The sequence below is a fragment of the Bos mutus genome, chromosome 7 (assembly GCF_027580195.1).
Source record: "Bos mutus isolate GX-2022 chromosome 7, NWIPB_WYAK_1.1, whole genome shotgun sequence".
NCBI classification, from domain to species: domain Eukaryota; kingdom Metazoa; phylum Chordata; class Mammalia; order Artiodactyla; family Bovidae; genus Bos; species Bos mutus.
In genome coordinates, this window is record NC_091623.1 from 50,159,442 (window position 1) to 50,182,269 (window position 22,828).

Consider the following 22,828-nt stretch of genomic DNA (forward strand, 5'->3'; position numbering starts at 1 on the left):
CTTTTATGTCACCTGGTTTGAGATAACTGATCACAGGGGCAACAAGAAAATAACATACTATGGTTAAGCCATAAAGACTTCTTCTCCTTCCCAGCAAATCAGGAACAAAGTAAATACAATATATATATATTTTTTTAATCAAAGAACTTGATTGGCTTTTACGACATAAGACAAAGAAATATGTACAATACTAAATGCAAAGTCAGTAAAATAAATTAGTAAACTATGAAATGCCCACTCCACTCCCCAGAAGTGTTGAGTAATGGAGTAAGGTCAACCATCTTAGAAGGTTTTTAGGAACACACTACAAGGGTCTGTTCATTCACACTCTTTGATATTTGATGCTTTTATCAATAACCTACATCAGTATTCTTAACTTTGGGTCTATGGACCACACTTGAGGCTTCAAGAGGCATCTGAACATCCTAATTCTTACTGAAAACTCGGTGTATATATACATAAATAAGTACTTTTCATCAGAAAGGTCCACAGCTTTCATTAAAGTCTTGAATCCACAACCACAGAAGGTTAAGAACCACTTATGTGAAGATACAGAAAGTATGCTCATCACATTCATGGCTGACACACAGCTGCTACGAAGAGTAAAGATCAGGATTCAAAAAGTATCATGAAAGGCTGATGACCAGCCTAAATCCAGAAAAGATAAAATCACTCGATTTAGGGCGACCTCATGAAAAAGTCCTAGAAAGTCTAATCAGCAGTAATCTCAGTATGAGTCAGTGGTTAAGGCTACCAAAATAACCTTATATGACTCTAGGCATGTGTTCAGAATGATGAGGAAGAAAGTTGTCCTCTCTTCTGTACTGGTGAAACCAAACTGCAGTGCTGTCCAATTTTGCTTTCTCTTTGCATTAATTTCTTCTGGCTGCCATATCAAATGACTACAAACCTTGTGGCTTACGTCAGTTCAGTTCAGTCGCTTAGATGCGTCCAACTCTTTGCAACCCCGTGGACTGCAGCACACCAGGCCTCCCTGTCCATCACCAACTCCAAGAATTTACTCAAACTCATGTCCATTGAGTCGGTGATGCCATCCAACCATCTCATCCTCTGTCATTCCCTTCTCCTCCTGCCTTCAATCTTTCCCAGCATCAGGGGCTTTTCACATGAATCAGTTCTTCACATGAGGTGGCCAAAGTATTGGAGTTTCAGCTTCTGCATCAGTCCTTGCAATGAATATTCAGGACTGATTTCCTTTACAATGGACTGGTTGGATCTCCTTGCAGTCCAAGGGACTCTCAAAGGTCTTCTCCAACACCACAGTTCAAAAGCATCAATTCTTTGGCACTCAGCTTTCTTTATAGTCCAACTCTCACATCCATACATGACTACTGGAAAAATCATAGCTTTGACTATACAGACCTTTGTTGGCAAAGTAATGTCTCTGCTTTTTAATATGTTATCTATGTTGGTCATAACTTTTTTCCCAAGGAGTAAGTGTCTTTTAATTTCATGGCTGCAGTAACCGTCTGCAGTGATTTTGGAGCCCCCCAAAATAAAGTCTGTCACTGTTTCCACATCTACTTGCCATGAAGTGATGGGACCAGATGCCATGATCTTCGTTTTCTGAATGTTGAGTTTTAAGCCAACTTTTTCACTCTCCTCTTTTATTTTCATCAAGAGGCTCTTTAGTTCTTTGCTTTCTGCCATAAGGGTGGTATTATCTGCACATCTGAGGTTATTGATATTTCTCCTGGCAATCTTGATTCCAGCTTGTGCTTCATCCAGCCTGACATTTCTCATGATGTACTCTGCATAAAAGTTAAATAAGCAGGGTGACAATATACAGCCTGACGCACTCCTTTCCCTATTTGGAACCAGTGTGTTGTTCCATGTTCAGCTGTAACTGTTGCTTCTTGACCTGCATACAGATTTCTCAAGAGGCAGGTTAGGTGGTCTGGTATTCCCACCTCTTTCAGAATTCTCCAGAGTTTGTTTTGATCCACACAGTCAAAGGCTTTGGCATAGTCAATAAAACAGAAATAGATGTTTTTCTGGAACTCTCTTGCTTTTTCAATGATCTAACAGATGTTGGCAGTTTGATCTCTGGTTCCTTTGCCTTTTCAAAATCCAGCTTGAACATCTGGAAGTTCATGGTTCATGTACTGCTGAAGCCTGGCTTGGAGAATTTTGAGCATTACTTTACTAGCATGTGAAATGAGTGCAACTGTGCAGTAGTTTGAGCATTCTTTGGCATTGCCTTTCTTTGGGATTGGAATGAAAACTGACCTTTTCCAGTCCTGTGGCCACTGCTGAGTTTTCCAAGTTTGCTGGCATATTGAGTGCAGCACTTTCACAGCATCATCTTTCAGGATTTGAAATAGCTCAACTGGAGTTCTATCACCTCCACTAACTTTGTTCATAATGATGCTTTCTAAGGCCCACTTGACTTTGCATTCCAGGATGTCTGGCTCTAGGTGAGTGATCACACCATCATGATTATCTGGGTTGTGAAGATCTTTTTTGTACAGTTCTTCTGTGTATTCTTGCCACCTCTTCTTAATATCTTTTTCTGTTAGGTGCATATCATTTCTGTCCTTTTTTGAGCCCATGTTTTCATGAAATGTTCCCCTGGTATCTCTAATTTTCTTGAAAAGATCTTTAGTCTTTCCCATTCTATATTTTTCCTCTATTTCTCTGCACTGATCACTGAGGAGGGCTTTCTTATCTCTCCTTGCTATTCTTTGGAACTCTGCATTCAAATGGGTGTATCTTTCCTTTTCTTCTTTGCTTTTCACTTCTCTTCTTTTCTCAGCTATTTGTAACGCCTCCTCAGACAGCCATTTTGCTTTTTTGCAGTTCTTTTTCTTGAGGATGGTCATGATCCCTGTCTCTTGTACAATGTCACGAACCTCCATCCATAGTTCTTCAGTCACTCTATCAGATCTAATTCTTTGAATCTATTTCTCACTTCCACTCTATAATCATAAGGGATTTGATTTAGGTCATACCTGAATGGTCTAGTGGTTTCCCCTACTTTCTTCAACTTAAGTCTGAACTTGGCAATAAAGAGTTCATGATCTGAGCCACAGTCAGCTCCTGGTCTTGTTTTTGCTGACTGTATAGAGCTTCTCCATCTTCGGCTGCAAAGAATATAATCAGTCTCATTTCGGTATTGACCATCTGTCCATGTGTGGCTTAAAACAACATAAATGTATTTCCTCCTAATTCAGGAGGGCAGAAGTCAAGATCAAGGTGTCGGTACAGTTGGCTCCTTCTGGAGACTCCAAGGGAAAAACAGTCCTATGCTTCTCTCCTAGCCTCCAGTGGTTGCCAGCAATCCTTGGCACTCCCTAGCTGTGGCAGCATAACTCCTATTTCAACTTCTATCTTCCCATGGCCTTTATCTTTGTGTGTTTCTCTGTATTCTCTCTTCTCCTTATAAGTCACTGGATTTAGGGTCCACCATAAACTAGTATCGGAGAAGGCAATGGCACCCCACTCCAGTACTCTTGCCTGGAGAATCCCAGGGATGGGGGAGCCTGGTGGGCTGCCGTCTATGGAGTTGCACAGATTCGGACACGACTGAATTGACTTAGCAGTAGCAGCAGCTGCAGTAGCAGCAGCAGTAAACTAGTATGATCTTATCTTGATCCTTAACTACTTACATCTGCAAAGATCTTATTTGCAAATAAGATCACATTCTGAAGTGCCAGGTGGACATGAATTTTTGTGGGACTTTACTGAACTCACTGTATCCTTTAAGTGGAATGCCACATTCTGTGGTTTAAAATACTATATTCTTAAGAACAGAAATAAGAACATGAAGTCTAAGCGTTAGAGGACTTGAATCAGACGAGGAAATTAACTGTCTACAAATTTTGAACCAATTTTTCTTCTGCAGATGAAAAAAAGACTTTCTAACATTCTGGTTTCCAGAGATGAATGTGGTAGATTTCCATCACTCATTTGTTCAAGTGTGAGCTGTAAAACCACTGGACAGGAATGCTGAGGCCTCAGATGAGTGGCTAGACTTGATGATTACAGATGACCATTAAGTTCTTAGATTCTACAATTCCTTCCCCATGTCTCCATCTCCATGGCCCTTTTAACTGGCCATTATACAGAATCAAGGAGAAGGCAATGGCAACCCATGCCAGTAGTCTTGCCTGGAAAATCCCATGGACCAAGCAGCCTGGTAGGGTGTAGTCCATGGGGTCACGAAGAGTAGGACACAACTGAGCGATTTCACTTTCATGCATTGGAGAAGGAAATGGGAACCCACTCCAGTGTTCTTGCCTGGAGAATCCCAGGGACAGAGGAGCCTGGTGGGCTGCCGTCTATGGGGTCACACAGAGTCGGACACGACTGAAGCGACTTAGCAGCAGCAGCATACAAAATCAAAGAATCATAAAGCTCTATTAATACAGCAAACACCATGTGAAGAGCAAGAGGTAGAGGTGAGTGGGATACCAGCAAGAAGGCACACATTGTAAAGAAAACATAGAGGCCCTAGGAATGAGAGTATCAAAATACAGGTAGCTTCAGCATGGTGAGCAAGGGAGAGATGAATGGCCTGAGGGAGGGAAAGGCTGGGACCAGACCAATCAGGAGGTGCCTTGTATACTACAGTAAGGAGTTCAGATTTCCAGTCTAAGGATTAGAAGAAGCCACTGAGGGGTAATTTAAGCAAGCAGTGACAAGACTGGGTGAAGTTTCAAGATCACTGTGGCTACTGGGGAGAAACGACTGACAGAAGTTAAGAAGCAGGAAGACCAGAGAGATGGCAACTGTCTGTACTAAGATGACAGGAGTGAAAATGGCAAACAACAGATAAATATGATACACACTGACAGTAAAATGTGAAGGGTAAATCAGAAGTGGAATGTGAGAAAAAGAAGCTAGGATGACTCTTAAATTTGTTTAAATAACAAGAGTGGACCGCGATGTCATTTGCTGAGATGGGGAAGACTAGAAAACAGGTATTAGTCACTCAGTTGTGTCCAACTCTTTGCAACCCCATGGACTGCAGCCCACTAGGCTCCTCTGTCCATGGAATTCTCCAGGCAAGAATACTAGAGTGGGTAGTCAGTCCCTTCTCCAGGGGATCTTTCCAACCCAGGGATTGAACCTGGGTCTCCTGCATTGCAGGCAGATTCTTCGCCATTTGAGCCACCAGGGAAGCCCTGAAAACAGTGGTAGTAGACAGAATATATATACATACATATATATATATATGTATACACACATACACATCAAAAGCTCCATTTATCAATCTGGAGATGTTCTTGGGAAATTTAAGTTAAAAATACCAAGTAGGCAGTTGAATATATGAATCCAGAGCTCAGAGAAGACTAGGCTAAAAGTAAAGACATAGGAAGAAGTGACAGGAGAAATGGAAAGAGGAAAAGCTTACTGTAAACCAAAATGTCAAAAAAGGAAGAAACAATTATTGGAGGACACATCTTGCTAATGGACCTGCAAAATGAATCAAGAGAGAGCACAGATGCTCAGAGACATGTTTTACAACTATGGCGGCTCAATGTTTAGATGCTGAGTGTTGTTCCAGGGGAAGGAGCTTTGGGGAGGCTGCTCTCACTGTTCCCAGTGCGGCCGCCTCTACAATGGCTCTCGCCTTGCTACAAAACAAACACTGAATGCTATTTTTGATTCTGGCCTTTTTTCTGCTAAAAGCAAAAATCCTCTTGAGGTTTCGTTTGGTTATCAAAAATAGGTACTAATGTAGGTCTTTCATAAAAGCAAAATGGCATAAAATGAACTTTCGAAAAGTGGAGATTACCCATAGTTAAGTCTTCATGCTTTAAATACAGACTGATTTTAAATAGGGAAAACCAAAATAAAATAAAAGCATTAATATCATCATAATAAAAATATCATAGAAAAGTCCTGTCCCTTTCTAGGATTCATTAACTGCTCAAAATGATGCCACAATGATGCCACACATATACCCTGAGAAAACCATAACTGAAAAAAGACACATGTACCCCAGTGTTCATTGCAGCAGGACATGGAAGCAACCCAGATGTCCACTGACAGATGAATGGATAAAGTTGTGGTACATATATACAATGGAATATTACTCAGCAATAAAAAGGAACATATCTGAGTCAGTTCTAATGAGGTAGATGAACTAGAGCTTATGATACAGAGTAAAGTAAGTCAAAAAGAGAAGAACAAGTGTCGTATGTTAACACATATATATGGAATCTAGCAAGATGGCACTGATGAACCTATTTGCAGGGCAGCAATGGAGACTCAGACATAGAGAACAGACTTCTGGACACGGGGCAAAGGAGAGGGTGAGACAAATGGAGAGAGTAGTATGGAAGAATATCCATTACCGTATGTAAAAGAGATAGCCAGTGGGAATTTGCTGCATGACTCAGGGAGCTCAAACCCAATTAAGAGCGGGATGGGGTGGGAGGTGGGAGGGAGGTTCAACAGGGAGGGGACATGTGTATACCTATGGCTGATTCATGCTGATGTATGGCAGACACCAACACAATACTGTAAAGCAATTATCCTTCAATTAAAAATAAACAAATAAAAACGATGCCACATTTTAGCTTGATTCCTGTTAAGACAAGAATACTTGGTCTTAACTCTTTTCTTATTGGGGAAAAACATGCACTTTTCAGCATATTTCTAGTCATCTCTCAGTTTTCTACTCATTCTAACCATGGTTTGGAATTAACTCAATTTTTCTTGAAGCTAGGGAATAAACTTTACAAAAAAGAAAATCAACTTTAGACACTTACTTGTTCCTTTTAGAGAGTATGACTTTCCCTCTGTGAAGAAGGTTTTGTATTAAAAATAACTTCAAAAAAATGAGAAAAAAGAAAATGAGAAATGTTACCCATGACCCAACAGATACAACACAGCCATTTTTATTTTTGCATATTACTTTGAGTCCCTGTCCACTGTTAAGATATTACTTTTGTAGGATATACCTAACTTTCACATGATCCCCTTTAATGGCTGTGTAACATTCCACGAAGTAGATCCTTCATAATTTACTAAACTCACTTTAGAAGTGGTACAAGACATGCTGGAAGTATGAGCTCTGTAGTCAGACAGACCTACATCAAATCCAAACTCTGCTGAATCACCACAGGATTCAGCTGGTGGATTACCTCACTCAACTTAATTTGTCCATCACTAATTACCAGTACCACCCTCCTATGTTCCAGGCTCAACATTGAGCACTGAGTATACAAAAGTGGACACCAGGATCTCTGCCTTCAGAAGCAAATAAGATAGATACACAATTTCCAACCATATTAAGTGCTATAAAGAAAAAATAAAAAACACTAAGAGACTGGAGTGCCTTGAATTCCCATCCACAGAATGAGGATATTGTACCACCTAGAGCTGTTATAAGAATTCAATGATACTCCATGTACAATACTTGGCACCATTCTTGGCAGAGAGTATGTACCCAGTATATGTTAACTATATCACTGTTTGGGATAAAGAGAGATCACCAAAGCAGGAAATATCATCCTCTCAGTACACACTTTCTTCTTTTCTCTATCAATATAAATCTTACACTTTTTCAGGTTTGAGTTTACTGCTAGAAGTTTGATGTGGGTCTACTTTTTAAAAATTTATTTACTTTATTGAAGGATAATTGCTTTACAGAATTTTGCTATTTTCTGTCAAACTTCAACATGAATCAGCCATAGGTATACATATACCCCCTTCCTTTTGAACCTCTCTCCCCATCCCACCCCCTATGTTGATACAGAGCCCTTGAGTTTCCTGAGCCATATATCAAATTCCTGTTGGCTACCTATTTTACATATAGTAAAGTAAGTTTCCAACTCAATGGACATGGGTTTGGGTGGACTCCAGGAGTTGGTGATGGACAGGGAGGCCTGGCGTGCTGTGGTTCGTGGGGTCTCAAACAGTCGGACACGACTGAGCGACTGAACTGAACTGAACTCACTTAAGTTTCCATGTTACTCTCTCCATACATCTCACCCTCTTCTCCCCTCTCCCTCTATCCATAAGTCTATTCTCCATGTCTGTTTCTCCATTGCTGTCCTGTAAATATCTTTAGTACCACTTTCTAGATTCCATATATATGTGTTAGAATATGGTATTTATCTTTCTCTTTCTCACTTCACTCTGTATAATAGATTCTAGGTTCATCCACCTCCTTAGAACTGACTCAAAGGCGTTCTTTTTTACGGCTGAGTAATATTCCATTGTGTATATGTACCACAACTTCTTTATCCATTCATCTGTCAATGGACATCTAGATTGCTTCCATGTTCTACTATTGTAAACAGTGCTACAATGAACAATGGGATACATGTGTCTTTTTCAATTTTGGTTTCCTCAGGGTATATGCCTAGGAGTGGGATTGCTGGGTCATATGGTGATTTTATTCCTAGTTTTTTAAGGAATCTCCATACTGTCTTCCATAGTGGTTGTATCAATTTACATTCCCACCAACAGTGCAAGAGGGCTCCCTTTTCTCCACACCCTCGCCAGCATTTATTATTTATAGACTTTTTGATGTTGGCCATTCTGACCAGTGTGAGGTGATATCTCATTGCAGTTTTGATTTGCATTTCTCTAATAATGAGCGCTGTTGAGCATCTTCTCATGTGTTTGCTAGCCATCTGTATGTCTTCTTTGGAGAAATGTCTGTTTAGGCCTTTTCCCCACTTTTTGATTGGGTTGTTTGTTTTCCTGGTATTGAGTTGTATGAGCTGCTTGTATATTTTGGGAATGAATCCTTTGTCAGTTGTTTCATTTGCTATTATTTTCTCCCATTCTGAGGATTGTCTTTTCACCTTGCTCATAGTTTGATGTGGGTCTATTTTTAGATCCGTTTCTCTCCTCGTCATGTTCAAGTTTCCTTTTACCTTCATGAACAAACTGAGTATAATAGCTCTTTCAACACTTTTATTTGCAATTCCATCATTTGTCCCACTTCTGGGACTGTTTCTGCTGACTTTTCTGTCTGGTTATGGGTCATATTTTCTCTACTTGGCTTGTCTGCTCATTTTTTATTGGATGCTGGTATTGGATTTCATGTTTTGGGGAGCTGGACTTTGTTGTAATCCCTTCAGATATTGTTAGGGTTTGTTCACGATTAGGTACTTCAAATAAATCTCATCCTTTTAAGGTTTGCCTCTAAGATTTCGTAGGTGGGTCCAGAACAGGCTTTTCTCCAGGGCCTTACTCCATGCCTCATCCATTAGGTCTTTCTACTTTGATTAGTGAGAATATGAACTATTCCCAGCCTTGTGTGAACTCCAAGAATTCTTCCACCTGCTAATTTCTGATACGTCTCCATAAAACGAGCAGAACAGTACTTGATCAAAGGCTTGAGTGAACGAACCCCTTGCAGCTCCCTCCTCTCCTGTAACCTGACCTCCTCACGCATTCAAGCCTACTCAAGCTGCCTTCACCTCTCTCAGCTCTGAACTCTGTCTCATCAACTCAGGAAGACCACTAGATTCTTTCTGGGTTCCCCTTCCCTGAGCTTCAGTTTAGAAACTCTCCAGGTGGTAAGCTGAGGCAGTGACAGAACTCTGTTGTTTATTTCCTTCCTCTCAGGGATCATTGTCCTGTGCTGTTTTCTGACCTATTTCTAAAACTGCTGTCTCATAACTGTCAGGTTTTCCAGTCACTTGAGGTGGCAAGGTAAGCCTAGTGTTCCATTATGGCTAGAGGAAGAACTAATCAAGTTTAATTTCAACTTCCTCATTTTCAATGAAACCTCTCTAGACTACAAGTCCAAATAATTTTTCATTTCTCTGATCTTTGTACCATTTACTGATCTAGCATAGTAACAGAGGCCCTACAGTATACTTTGTCTATCAACACCCCACCATCCCCATCCCATCATACAGATTCCAGCAACACCTGCCATTAGTTTCACTACCAGACCAAGCACCACAGGGTTAAATGCAACCACATATTACAGTGGCTCGCTAGTGCCAGGCACAGTTTGAGGTATTTGGTTAAAACAAAGAAGACGCTGTCCAAGACGCTGTTCCAAGAGCTCACAGTCTGGGACAACTTAGGAATCAACTTCTCACCCATAAATCCATAACACAGTTTTAATGGGAAAAACTAAGGTATAAATGAAACTTTAGAACATGGATTGTGGCTTGTCAAAAGTTTTCTTAAAGGGCTAGGGAACAAGCAGTTTAGACTTGGAAGTCATACAGGCTCCTGTAATAACTGCTCACCTCTGTCAGTATACCACAGAGCCACAGACACGTGAATGAATGGACAGGGCTGTATTCCAACAAACTCTGTTTACAATAACATGCAGCCGGTGCCCTTGCTGGTGTCTGCAGACAGCCTGCACCATCCACAGTGGCATGTCCTATTTGTGCCATCCCGACAAGTTCTCTTAGGCAGCAATTGCATACCATATCTTCCACACACACACACCACAGAACTTGCATAATGCAAGCTCAGAGGAGTTTATTAAGGACTTTTTAATTTATTTCATTTGGCATTTGAAGGGATCCCTTTATTTTGTTCAAAACTGCTTCCAACAGTAAAAAAAGCTACACTTACTATGACTTATGGAAAAGAAATCAATGTTTAGTGCATAAAATACTCTAAGGATGATAAAACAAACAAATGATGATCCTGAAAACTTAATTCATTTTGTAAATAAGTCAAGGTTGCTATTTACTTAAAAGAACCAACTCTGAGGATTGGTTCGTTTAGGTACTTCGAATAAATCTCATCCTTTTAAGGTTTGCCTCTAAGATTTGGTAGGTGGAAATGCACCCCAGAGGTGTGGACATGGTCCAAAACACTACCAGACTTCTTTGAGAATTATCTAAAGAGAGAATTCACAAGCACATTAAAAGACTGCCTCAAAAATAATTTTCAATTATCAAAATTAAAATCCACTCAGAAAAGACAGACATTTGATAAACTGTATGTATTTTCCAAATGGTTCTATCAAAAAGATAACCTCACAAAACAAATTCTGAAAGTGTTTAAATTTTTCATTGTTGCAAAATATGCATGTATACATAGAAACACATACACGCCCATGTGACTGGCATTAAAAGAACAGTATCCTTAATGGGTATATCTGGCACTTTGTTTAACAAGGTTCGTCTTACTATTTTACAGTTACACCTTGTTCAAGATGGAGGGATCTTACAAGCCATCTAATCTAATGCTCCTTCAAATGAAGGATTTCCCTTTTATAATATTCAAAACAATGCTTTGTAGTTTGTTCATCTCTTAAAACTCATATTCAGAAACGAACATGCGCTAAAAGTGTGCCTGGCCTGTAATGAAGTGGGACCTGTGTTACCAGGATACGATGCTCAAATGCATGCAAGATTAGAATGGGCTGGTCAATGAGTGAACAGAGGCTTTGTCCTATAAAATGCAGCTTGAAGCCTTATTTCCCCTCAACTCCTTTCACTGCAGCTAATTTTTTTTATCCAAATTCAAGACTATACAATAATTTCTATTAACTTTTCTCTTAGTTTCAGCCCACCATTCCATACATTGAGATCCTGAGGATCCTGCCGTCCAATATTTCAGTTAAATATGTCACGTCTTTATCAAATCACTGGCACAACAAAGACCTTCACAATGTGAGGAACAGCAAGATGAAAACTCTGAGGCAGAAAGTACAGACAACACTTTGCTATAAAGAGAAACAGAAAGATGGAACGGAGGAAGGATGTATATATTTGGTGTGGTGGTTTAAAAATATATACTCAAATTTTATATGCTAATGAATCATCCAAAAAGCAAAGGAAAAGTACAAAATGTAAAAATATTTTCTAAATTGTTAAAATTTAATACAAATACAATTTATCATATATTGCTTGGTTATCTATTTTAGGTCAAAATTTGGTTTTTAGAGGCTCCAGCTCCTTCCGAATTCTCTTTCCTTTCAGGGTCTCTGATTCCAGGATAACACCTACTTTTCTTCTGAATATTTTTGAAATCTCTATATCCAGTAGCCCCTGCCTTTTCATGGCCCTTTTCATCTAAGATCTTGTTTCCACATTGATTGCCTTCACTCTAAAATCAGAATTTTGAAAACCAAGTTTAGGTTTAATGGATTCATCCAACAAAATCACATATATAAAACATAAGAATCTAAGGTTTTTTTTTTTTAATGTTATGGCATCCCTTTAGTCAACTAGATGACCAAAAAATTTTATTACTTGGTAAAATTGTTCTCCAAGGCTTAAACATCCAATTCTGAAAATTTCTATGCAAAATGACTATTACCAAATTCTTCCCACCAGCATATTTGCATACAAAATGACATCATCAACAACAGAGCCTCTCCCCCAACCCCCACCTCCAGGCTCAAACAAAAAGTCAGTGTGCACACACACAAAGCACATCTACAACGTCTGTTCCACAGTAAATGCTAGCTAGATTTTACATTTGTTTCTACATCTAAGCTCACCCTTTGAGTAAGTAACAAGAAGGCAACCATGAACAACAACCAGTATCTGTGAATAAATATAAGGCATGTTCCTACAAAAGTTCACTTCAAAAAATAAATTCTTTACAGTTAAAATATGAAATTTGTTATCACCAAATAAATCTCCATTTAAAATGGACTCTAATGATAAAGAATGTATTTTCAAAGTACAACACTTGTTTATGAAATATTTTATAAAGTTTAACATTTTTCAAAATGTACTTCTAAAATACCAAAGCATTTAGGAAGAAATTGACAAATTGCTCTTTAAAGATATAGGACAAATAAATCTTGTCCAGTAATTCATACATGCCTAATTTACAGAAATAATGACTCATTGGAAAAGACTCTGATGCTGGGAGGGATTGGGGGCAGGAGGAAAAGGGGATGACAGAGGATGAGATGGCTGGATGGCATCACCGACTCGATGGACATGAGTTTGAGTGAGCTGCAGGAGTTGGTGATGGACAGGGAGGCCTGGCGTGCTGCAATTCATGGGGTTGCGAAGAGTCGGACATGACTGAACTGAACTGAACTGAATGCAAAATAATTAGAAAGGTTTTTACTTTCACAACCAAGTAAAAGAATTAAAACGAGTTATCATGTTAAGCTCTAGGAAAACTACTTTTGTCTTTATATTCACCAAACACTTGTCCTCAAAATTTTTATTAACTTCCCGTCTATTGACCACAGCTGGTTCTTTTTTTGCCAGTAATTCTGTTTCATAACAATTTTTTTTGTAATTTGAACATCACTTTGTTTAGTGTCAACACTCAGTAAATCTTCAATAAACACATTAAGAATTCTCTTCAACTTAAAATTACAAGCACACAAGAGTCAGAATATATTATTTTTCCTAAAAGCACTAAAATTTGAGACTAAATCGAGAATATCATAATGTGAAATAACCAAATATTCAAATTTTAAGCTACTTTCTTTTTTTAAATTGAGGTATGATAGACATAAGGGCTTCCCTGGTGGCTCAGATGGTAAAGAATCTGCCTGCAACGCAGGAGGCCCATGTTCCATCCCTGGCTGAGGAAGATCCCCTGGAGGAGGAAATGGCAACCCGTTCCAGTATTTTTGCCTGGGAAATCTCATTGACAGAGAAGCCTGGTGGGCTACAGTCCATGTGGTTGCAAATATCCAGGCACGACTGAGTGATTAGAGTACACTGACGTAATAGATATAAGCCATTTTCTTAAACATGAAAAATTTTAACAGATTTCTCTCACCATTCTTGTTTTTTAAAATACATTCCTAGGACTTCCCTGGCGGTCCAGGGGTTGGAACTTTACATTTCCACTGTGGGGGTGTGGGCCAGATCCCTGTTTGGGGGAACTAAAGATTCTGCACGCTAAGGATAGCGCGGCGAAGAAACAAAAACAAAGAAACAAAATATATTCCTAAATTCCTGCTGAGAAAGCACAAAAACTTCTTAGATTTCATGTTAGTCCACTGACTTAGAAATAGTTTATAGGTAAACTGACATAAAAATGCCACTAGACCGTGAGCTTCAGGAAGAAGAGAAAGAATTTGTTTTGCTTATTTCTGGGGCCCATCCCTCTTCCCTAGTACCTTGGATGGTGGCTGGGACCAGCAGGTTTTCAATTAGTATTTGCTGGATTGAAAGAACCTATGTGTGCAGATCCCTTAGTAGAAATCTAGACCCAAACTACCTGCAGGATTCCACCACCGAAGCCACGAAAAAACCTTGAGCAATCTCATGATGTGCGGATACCAAATGAGCCACTAGAGAACAGAGGAAATGAAGAGAAGATAGACACCCAGGGGAACTGACTGCAGACTCAAGTTTCCAAGACTGCTCCAATGTATTCACATTGATGCCATGTCTGAAACTTCACCAATTTATAGAGATTCATTTAGGTTAACAAATCTCCTCTTGTAAGAACGCAGGCACCATTTAAGCCTCTCAATAACCTTGTATTGTGCTGTGCTTAGTCGCTCAGTCGAGTCCAACCCTTTGCAAATTGCCAGGCTCCTCTGTCCATGGGGATTCTCCAGGCCAGAATACTGGAATGGGTTGTTATGCCCTCCTCCAGGGGATCTTCCCAATCTAGGAATTGAACCCATGTCCCCCATATTGCAGGCAGATTCTTTACCATCTAAGCCACCAGGGAAGCCCCTCAATAAACTTAAGGTATAACTATTTCACCATTCTCTTTTGCAGACAAAATAGAGGCTAAAAGGCCAAATTACTTTCCTAAACTCACACAGTACTTCGCCAGTGACATAAGGCTTATCAACAGCACAACTGAAACCTCCCCACTGACAGAGGAACAAGACCAGCCTTTACCACCCATCAGTATCCAATACCCTTCTATACAAACACCTACAACAAGTTTTCTAAAGATGAGGCCTTTGCTTGGAATGATGAGCAAGAAACAAGTAGTTTCAGAACACAAATCACTTATGAGGCAAGTATCTAAAGTGAGGATCATGGATTCGAGGTGCCTAGAGGAACCTAAAGACAAACCACAGATTTCAAAATACTGCACAGGGCCAGTTCTTGTTCCAGAACAGTTTGCCTCTCCCTCTTCCTCCCCTTCCACGTGACCCTCACAGATCTCAACCCCAGAAAACAGACTACCATTGTCAGTGCCACAGTTTGGAAACATTTTGTGTCCCAAACACAGTGACTGGCACAGAACAAGCAAGCAAATATTTACTGAATGAACCAAAGGCCAAAGTTGTTACTATGGGCAAGGCAGGACCCTAACTGCCTTTTTTTTAACAAAGTGGAGATGAGAAGTGCATACTAAGCAACCGATTATTGATGTAAAAATGAACGTTTGAAAGGAAGGTGTAAACTGAGGAAAGGCTGGTGAAAGCCCTTCCTGATTCTTCCTCCCTAGCTAGATTGCCTCAAAGAAAAAAACAGCTTAGCACGTTCGCAAACACATATCTCAGAAGTGGTGTGATGTTCTAATAGTTTATAGAGTATAAAAACAAACACCTTGTGTAGGTTGCCTAGTTTAGGTCATCTTAACATGAAAAGAAGCTTTAAAAAAAGTCCCCTCTCAGCATTCTCAGGGTGAGAGTAGGTAGAGATGGAGAAGATAGTAGACATTTTTCCAAAAAGTCTGCTGTGGGCCAAAAACAAAACCATACTCCACAGTGTGGGGAAAGTTTCTTTCAAAACACTACCAGAAATTTGTACAAATATATGCTTTATACTAAATTATTAAAGAGCAAATGATAGGAAGACGTAAGATTAAGCCAAATGGCTTCAAAGACAACTCTCAAAAATTTTACCTATTTCCCCTCTGGCAGACTCTCATGACCTGAAGACTTGGCTACAGGTTCCAATTGGTATCGGATTCGTCGTAACGTCAGATGTTCAGGCGTCAAATTACAGTAAAGCTGGTAGGGCACAATAAGAGCCAAAAGCAACACGGAAGATGCCCATTTTCCTCCTCCACTCTCCTTCCACTTGTCACATAAGAAAAATGGCACATTTTTACGGTAGAAAGGGCCTCATCCTTCTAGATTCAATACAGCGCAGTCTGTGATTTCGGGAAGGAACCTGTGCGGATTCCGAAATACAGGTTGAGACTTCATCCATCATGAACTAGTTTTGCACTCTTCCACCACCTCCTTTGTCTGAGCTGTCCCTGCAAACTCGCAGTTCAATGCCTTCCTGTAAACAAGCTAACTGAACCCAGGGGAAAAAAGCCTTTTTAAAAAGAAGAGAAGAACCCAATAACGCGTCTGGAGCCTCATTCCCAGCAGCGAACAGGCGGGGGAGGACACGACGGGAACCTCGACCCTGGGGCCGCCCGCCGAGCGGCGCATCAATCCGGGCGGGGTGGGGGCGCCGCATCCGCCGCCTCCGTGCCCAGGTTGTGGCTCCTGGGGGATGAGGACCAACCCTGCACCCCTCCGCCTTCCACGGCTCCTCTCTTCCCTGCCAGGCACTCACCTCCATGGATAGGCAGCGGCGCCAGAACCTGGCCGCGGACCTCGGCCTTGGGCGAGTCGAGTCCGTAGCGCCCGCGGTCGATGCGGAATGTAAGCGGGGCGCCGCGGCCGGGCTCCTGCACCGTCACGTTGATGAGCGCAGTGTAGTACTCCTGGCTCGCGTTGTCCGCCCGCGCCGGCCACAGGCTGCAGGTCAGCAGAGCGAACGCGGCGAGCCGGGCCGGGCCCGCCCGCGCCGCGCCGCTCATCGTCCCTCCGGCCGCCGCCGCTCGCGGACCGGGCTCCCGGGCCGGCGCCGAGAGGAGGGGCGGGCGCGGCCGGCCCTGCAGCGCGAGCGCACGCGCGCGGCCTGTGCGCGGCCGGGCACGAGCGCAGCCCTCCTCGGCGCCGCGGCCCCGCCGCTCGCCACCCTCAGAGCCGCGGCCCGCCCGCAGGGAGGCGCCCATGGGCGCTTCGGCGAGGACAGCGGGTCAGGGCTCGCGCGGTCGTCTCCTCTGGGTCCCTCCACGGCCGTGTCGGCGGGCCCACTCCATCCCCTGGCCCGGTCCCGCCGAGTGGGGGCGCCTCGTGAGGACGCACCCAGCAGGGAAGATGCACCCGAACGAAGGTCTCTGGAGCACCAACTCCTCAACGCCCGGCAGCCGCCTCAGGCGCGCGCTCCCCGCCGCCCCGCCCCCTGCCTGTGGAGTGGCATGGCGCAGGCCTGGGACTCAGCCCCACCTCCCTGCGCATGCGTGCGAGCCTCTGTCAGCTCCCGCCCGCCGGCACGAGGGCCCTGCAATCCCCATCGCTGCTTGCCGCGTACCCGGCCATGTTTGAACGGCAGGCCGGATGCGCGTCTGGCTCGGAGTCTGGGGGCTTTCCAAGGGCCTGTGGAAGAGTTTGAGATGAGGATACAAAAGAAAAATAGCTAAAACTTTAAAATTATTTTTAAAATTAAATGTCTATGGGATTTCACATTTCAGCTGGTCACCTCCAAGTCATGTAATCGGCATCTCGGGAGAGGGTGGGGAATGCTTCTGTGCAATAAGAGTACGGGGGCTCACTAGACCCGGATCTTTAAGGATATCTGGGTTATTTGGAAAGGACATCTACAGACTAGATGAAATCTCCAGAGGCACTGGACAAGACAGGCATTGTGGTGAGGCTCCCTCCTCCCTCCACCCCTTCTCCCCCAGCACACACACTACACACACACACACACACACACACACACACACACACAGATACACACCCTGTTGTCAGTCCGTGTCAGTTAAGCTATGGACTTTTCTAAAGCATAAATGAAAGAGAAAGGGGGATTCTAGCTTCAGGTGCAGCTGAATTCAGGAGTTTATATGTTGGTGGGCAGTATGCTCATCATTGCGATGAAGTGGAGAGGAAGGGAAATTCCCAGGTGGCTCAGTGATAAAGACTATGCCTGCCAGTGCAGGAGACACAGGAGATGCCAGTCGATCCCTGAGTTGGGAAGATCCTGTAGGAGACAATGGCAAGCCACTCCAGTATTCTTGCCAGGAAAAGCCCATGCACAGAGGAGCCTGGTGGTCTACACTCCGTGGGCTCACGAAGAGTCAGACACAACTGAGCACGGGAAGGATGGTATCTTCTGACTAGCCAAGCTTGGAGCTCCTGCGTCCTATGGTGGAAAGGGGATGCAGCCAGCCTTGCACAACCAAAAGTACTGAGAATCAGAGAGAGAGGCTACTTCTGAAAGGAAAGGTGAGCTGCTGTTACCAGTGAAAGGGTATAGATGCAGTTCAGGCCAACACATCAGATGTCCACTGGTGCTGCCTTATCAACATTCTTAACAAGTTCTTCCTCCAGTTCCTTCCCTTCCATCCCCACCAGGTTTGTTTGTCGAGTACATGCTCTGTCTTGAGACTGCATTTTATTTACTTGCATGCAGTAATTAACTGCAAGGAGATCAAACCAGTCAGTCCTAAAGGAAATCAACCCTGAATATTCATTGAAAGGACTGATGCTGAACCTGAAGCTCCAATACTTTGGCCACCTGATGGGAAGAACTGACTCATTGGAAAAGACCTTGATGCTGGGAAAGATTGAAGCTGAAAGGAGAAGAAGGCAGCAGAGGATGAGATGGTTAGATGGCATCACTGACTCAATGAATATGAATCTGAGCAAACTCCAGGAGACAGTGAAGGACAGGGAAGTCTGGTGTGCTTCAGTCCATAGGCTCCCAAAGAGCTTAGCAGCTGAACAACAACAACAAATTAAGTAACCAGGTCACAATCCTAGGCCCTGTATTTAAAGAGACTCTCACAGCTGGACCCCTCTCATAGGGCAAGGAGTCCTTGGACTCAAAGTACCCCTGCTCAGGCACTGAGAGCCAGGATTCCCTTTCCAAACAGCCCTGGACCACTTAGGGCCTACATGGTAGAGCTCTTCTCTAGTGAGGGTTTTCTTACTCTGCTCTTGTCTCTTAACCTGCCCTGCCCTGCCCCTGCTTGAGAAACTCATGCCCCTTACTCACTTGTCCTTACAAAGGTCTTTCAAAGTGTAAGGTACCTATGCCCCCTGGCACAAGAAATGATTATAGAGACCCAGAACCACCGTATTAAATCAGTTGGAGAGAAAGTGCATCTCTTTAAAGCTCTCTTTGGGCCCATCCTTCTAAATTTGTCAAGGAGAAAGTTGGGTCTAAAGTGCTTTTAACACTTCTCCGGCACTTCGTAATCCCTCTTTCAAACAAAGTGGGATTAGGTCTTTGCACACAACCATAGCAGGAACCAGCATCTAGAACAGTATTAAAAACAACCTGCATTTGGGGTGTAATTGTCTTTAATTTAATGGAAACTTTTCAGTTAGAGTTTTTTCATTTTTTAAAAAACTAATTTATTTTAATCTGAGGCTAATTACAATATTGTAGTGGTTTTTGCCATACATTGACATGAATCAGCTATGGGTGTACATGTGTCCCCCATCCTGAACGCCCATCCTACCTCCTTCTCCATACCATCCCTCAGGGTCATCCAAGTGCACCGGCCCTGAGCGCCCTGTCTCATGCACTGGCAATCTATTTCATATATGGTAATATACATGTTTAAATACTATTCTAGCAAATCATCCTACCCTCGCCTTCTTCCACAGAGTCCAAAAGTCTGTTCTTTATCTCTGTGTCTCTTTTGCTGTATCACTTATTGGGTCATTGTGGTCATCTTTCTAAATTCCATATGTATGCATTAGTATACTGTATTGGTGTTTTACTTTCTGACTTACTTCACTCTGTATAATAGGCTCCAGTTTCATCCACCTCATTAGAATGGATTCAAATGCATTCTTTTTAATAACTGAGTAATATTCCATTGTGTATATGTACTACAGCTTTCTTATCCATTCGTCTGCTGATGGACATCTAGGTTGCTTCCATGTCCTGGCTATTATAAACAGTGCTGCGATGAACACTGGGGTACATGTGTCTCTTTCAATTCTGGTTTCCTCAGTGTGTATGCCCATCATTGGGATTGCTGGGTCATATAGCAGTTCTATTTCCAGTTTTTTAAGGAATCTCCACATTGTTCTCCATAGTGGCTGTACTAGTTTGCATTCCCACCAACAGTGTAAGAGGGTTCCCTTTTCTCCACACCTTCTCCAGCAGTTAATGTTTGTAGACTTTTTGATAGCAGCCATTCTGACTGGTGTGAGATGGTACCTCATTGTGGTTTTGATTTGCATTTCTCTGATAATGAGTGATGTTGAGCATCTTTTCATGTGTTTGTTAGCCATCTGTATGACTTCTTTGGAGAAATGTCTGTTTAGTTCTTTGGCCCATTTTTTGATTGGGTCTTTTTTTTTTTTTTTGGTATTGAGCTACATGAGCTGCTTGTATATTTTTGAGATTTAATTCTTTGTAAGTTGCTTCATTTGCTATTGTTTCCTCCCATTCTGAAGGCTGTCTTTTCACCTTGCTCATAGTTTCCTTCATAGTGCAAAAACTTTAAGTTTAATTAGGTCCCATTTGTTTATTTTTGCTTTTATTTCCATTACTCTGGGAGGCGGGTCATAGAGGATCCTTCTGTGATTTATGTCAGAGAGTGTTTTGCCTATGTTTTCCTCTAGAAGTTTTATAGTTTCTGGCCTTACATGTAGAACTTCAATCCATTTTGACTTTATTTTTGTGTATGGTGTTAGAAAGTGTTCTAGTTTCATTCTTTTAAAAGTGGTTGACTAGTTTTCCCAGCACCACTTGTTAAAGAGATTGTCTTTTCTCCATTGTATATTCTTGCCTCCTTTGTCAAGGATAAGATGTCCATAGGTGTGTGGATTTATCTCTGGGCTTTCTATTTTGTTCCATTGATCTGTATTTTTGTCTTTGTGCCAGTACCATGCTGTCTTGATGACTGTAGCTTTTCAGTGTAATCTGAAGTCAGGCAGGTTGATTCCTCCAGTTCCAGTCTTCTTTCTCAAGATTTCTTTGGCTATTCAAGGCTTTTGTAATTCCATACAAATTGTGAAATTTTTTGTTCTAGTTCTGTGACAAATACTGTTGGTAGCTTGATAGGGATTGCATTGAATCTATAAATTGCTTTGGGTAGTATACTTATTTTCACTATATTGATTCTTCTGATCCATGAACAAGGTATATTTCTCCATCTATTTGTGTCCTCTTTGATTTCTTTCATCAGTGTTTTATAGTTCTCTATATATAGTTCTTTTGTTTCTTTAGGTAGATTTATTCCTAAGTATTTTAGTCTTTTTGTTGCAATGGTGAATGGAATTGTTTCCTTAATTTCTCTTTCTGTTTTCTTGTTGTTAGTGTATAGGAATGCAAGGGATTTCTGTGTGTTAATTTTATATCCTGCAACTTTACTATATTCATTGATTAGCTCTAGTAATTTTCTGGTGGTATATTTAGGGTTTTCTATATAGAGGATCATGTCATCTGCAAACAGTGAGAGGTTTATTTCTTCTTTTCCAATCTGGATTCATTTTATTCCTTTTTCTTCTCTGATTGCTGTGGCTAAAACTTCCAAAACTAAGTTGAATAGTAGTGGTGAGAATGGGCACCCTTGTCTTGTTCCTGACTTTAGAGGAAATACTTTCAATTTTTCACGATTAAGGATAATGTTTGCTGTGGGTTTATTATATATGGCTTTTATTATGTTGAGATATGTTCTTTTTATGCCTGCTTTCTGGAGGGTTTTTTTTTTAATCATAAATGGATGTTGAATTTTGTTAAAAGCTTTCCTGCATCTATTGAGATAATCATATGGTTTTTTATCTTTGAATTTGTTAATATGGTGTATCACATTGATTGATTTGTGAATATTGAAGAATCCTTGCATCCCTGAGATAAAGCCCGCTTGGTCATGATGTATCTTTTTAACATGTCATTGGATTCTGTTTGCTAGAATTTTTTTGAGGATTTTTACATCTGTGTTCATCAGTGATATTGGCCTGTAGTTTCCTTTTTTGTGGCATCTTTGTCTGGTTTTGGTATTAGGGTGATGGTGGCCTCGTAGAATGATTTTGGCAGTTTACCTTCCTCTGCAATTTTCTGGAAGAGTTTGAGTAGGATAGGTGTTAGCTGTTCTCTAAATTTTTGGTAGAATTCACCTGTGAAGCCATCTGGTCCTGGGATTTTGTTTGTTGGAAGATTCTTGATTACAATTTCAATTTCCATGCTTTTGATGAGTCTGTTAAGATTTCCATTTCTTCCTGGTTCAGTTTTGGAAGGTTATACTTTTCTAAGAATTTGTCCATTTTTTCTCAGTTGTCCATTTTATTGGCGTATAGTTGCTGATGGTAGTCTCTTTTGATCCTTTGTATTTCTGTGTTGTCTGTTGTGATCTCTCCATTTTCATTTCTAATTCTGTTGATTTGATTCTTCTCCCTTTTTTTCTTGATTGGTCTGGCTAATGGTTTGTCTATTTTATATATCTTCTTAAAGAACCAGCTTTTAGTTTTGTTGTTCTTTGCTGTAGTCTTCTTTGTTTCTTTTTAATTTATTTCTGCCCTAATTTTTATGATTTCTTTCCTTCTACTAACCCTGGGGTTCTTCATTCCTTCTTTTTCTAGTTGCTTTAGGTGTACAGTTAGCTTATTTGATTTTTCTCTTATTTCTTGAGGTAAGCTTGTATTGCTATGAACCTTCTCCTTAGCACTGCTTTTACTGAATCCCATAGGTTTTGGATTGTTCTGTTTTCATTTTCATTTGTTTCTATGGATATGATTATTTCTTTTTTTATTTCTTCTGTGATTTGTTGGTTATACAGAAGCGTGTTGTTTAGCCTCCTTATGTTTATATTTTTAATAGTTTTTTTTTTCCTGTAGTTGACATCTAATCTTACTGCATTGTGATCAGAAAAGATGCTTGAAATTATTTCAATTTTTTAAAAAATTTACCAAGGCTTGATTAATGGCCCAGGATGTGATCTATCCTGGAGGATGTTCTGTGTGCACTTGAGAAAAAGGTGAAATTCATTGTTTTGGGGTGAA

General features: G+C 41.3%; 1 protein-coding gene across 2 annotated transcripts in view; it reads right to left on the minus strand.

Moving 5' to 3' along the window:
* Positions 1-17,045, minus strand: part of RNF130 (ring finger protein 130) — a 142,223-nt gene extending 125,178 nt beyond the window's left edge. Inside the window, exon 1 of one of the 2 annotated variants that reach the window (XM_005893437.2) lies at positions 16,374-17,044. In XM_005893437.2, coding sequence (XP_005893499.2) covers positions 16,374-16,818 — 445 coding nt within the window. In that variant the 5' untranslated portion in view covers positions 16,819-17,044. Of the gene's footprint in view, positions 1-16,373 lie in introns of both variants that reach the window. The other variant, XM_070373496.1, reaches the window with a different exon arrangement.
* Positions 17,046-22,828: the final 5,783 nt, after the last annotated feature.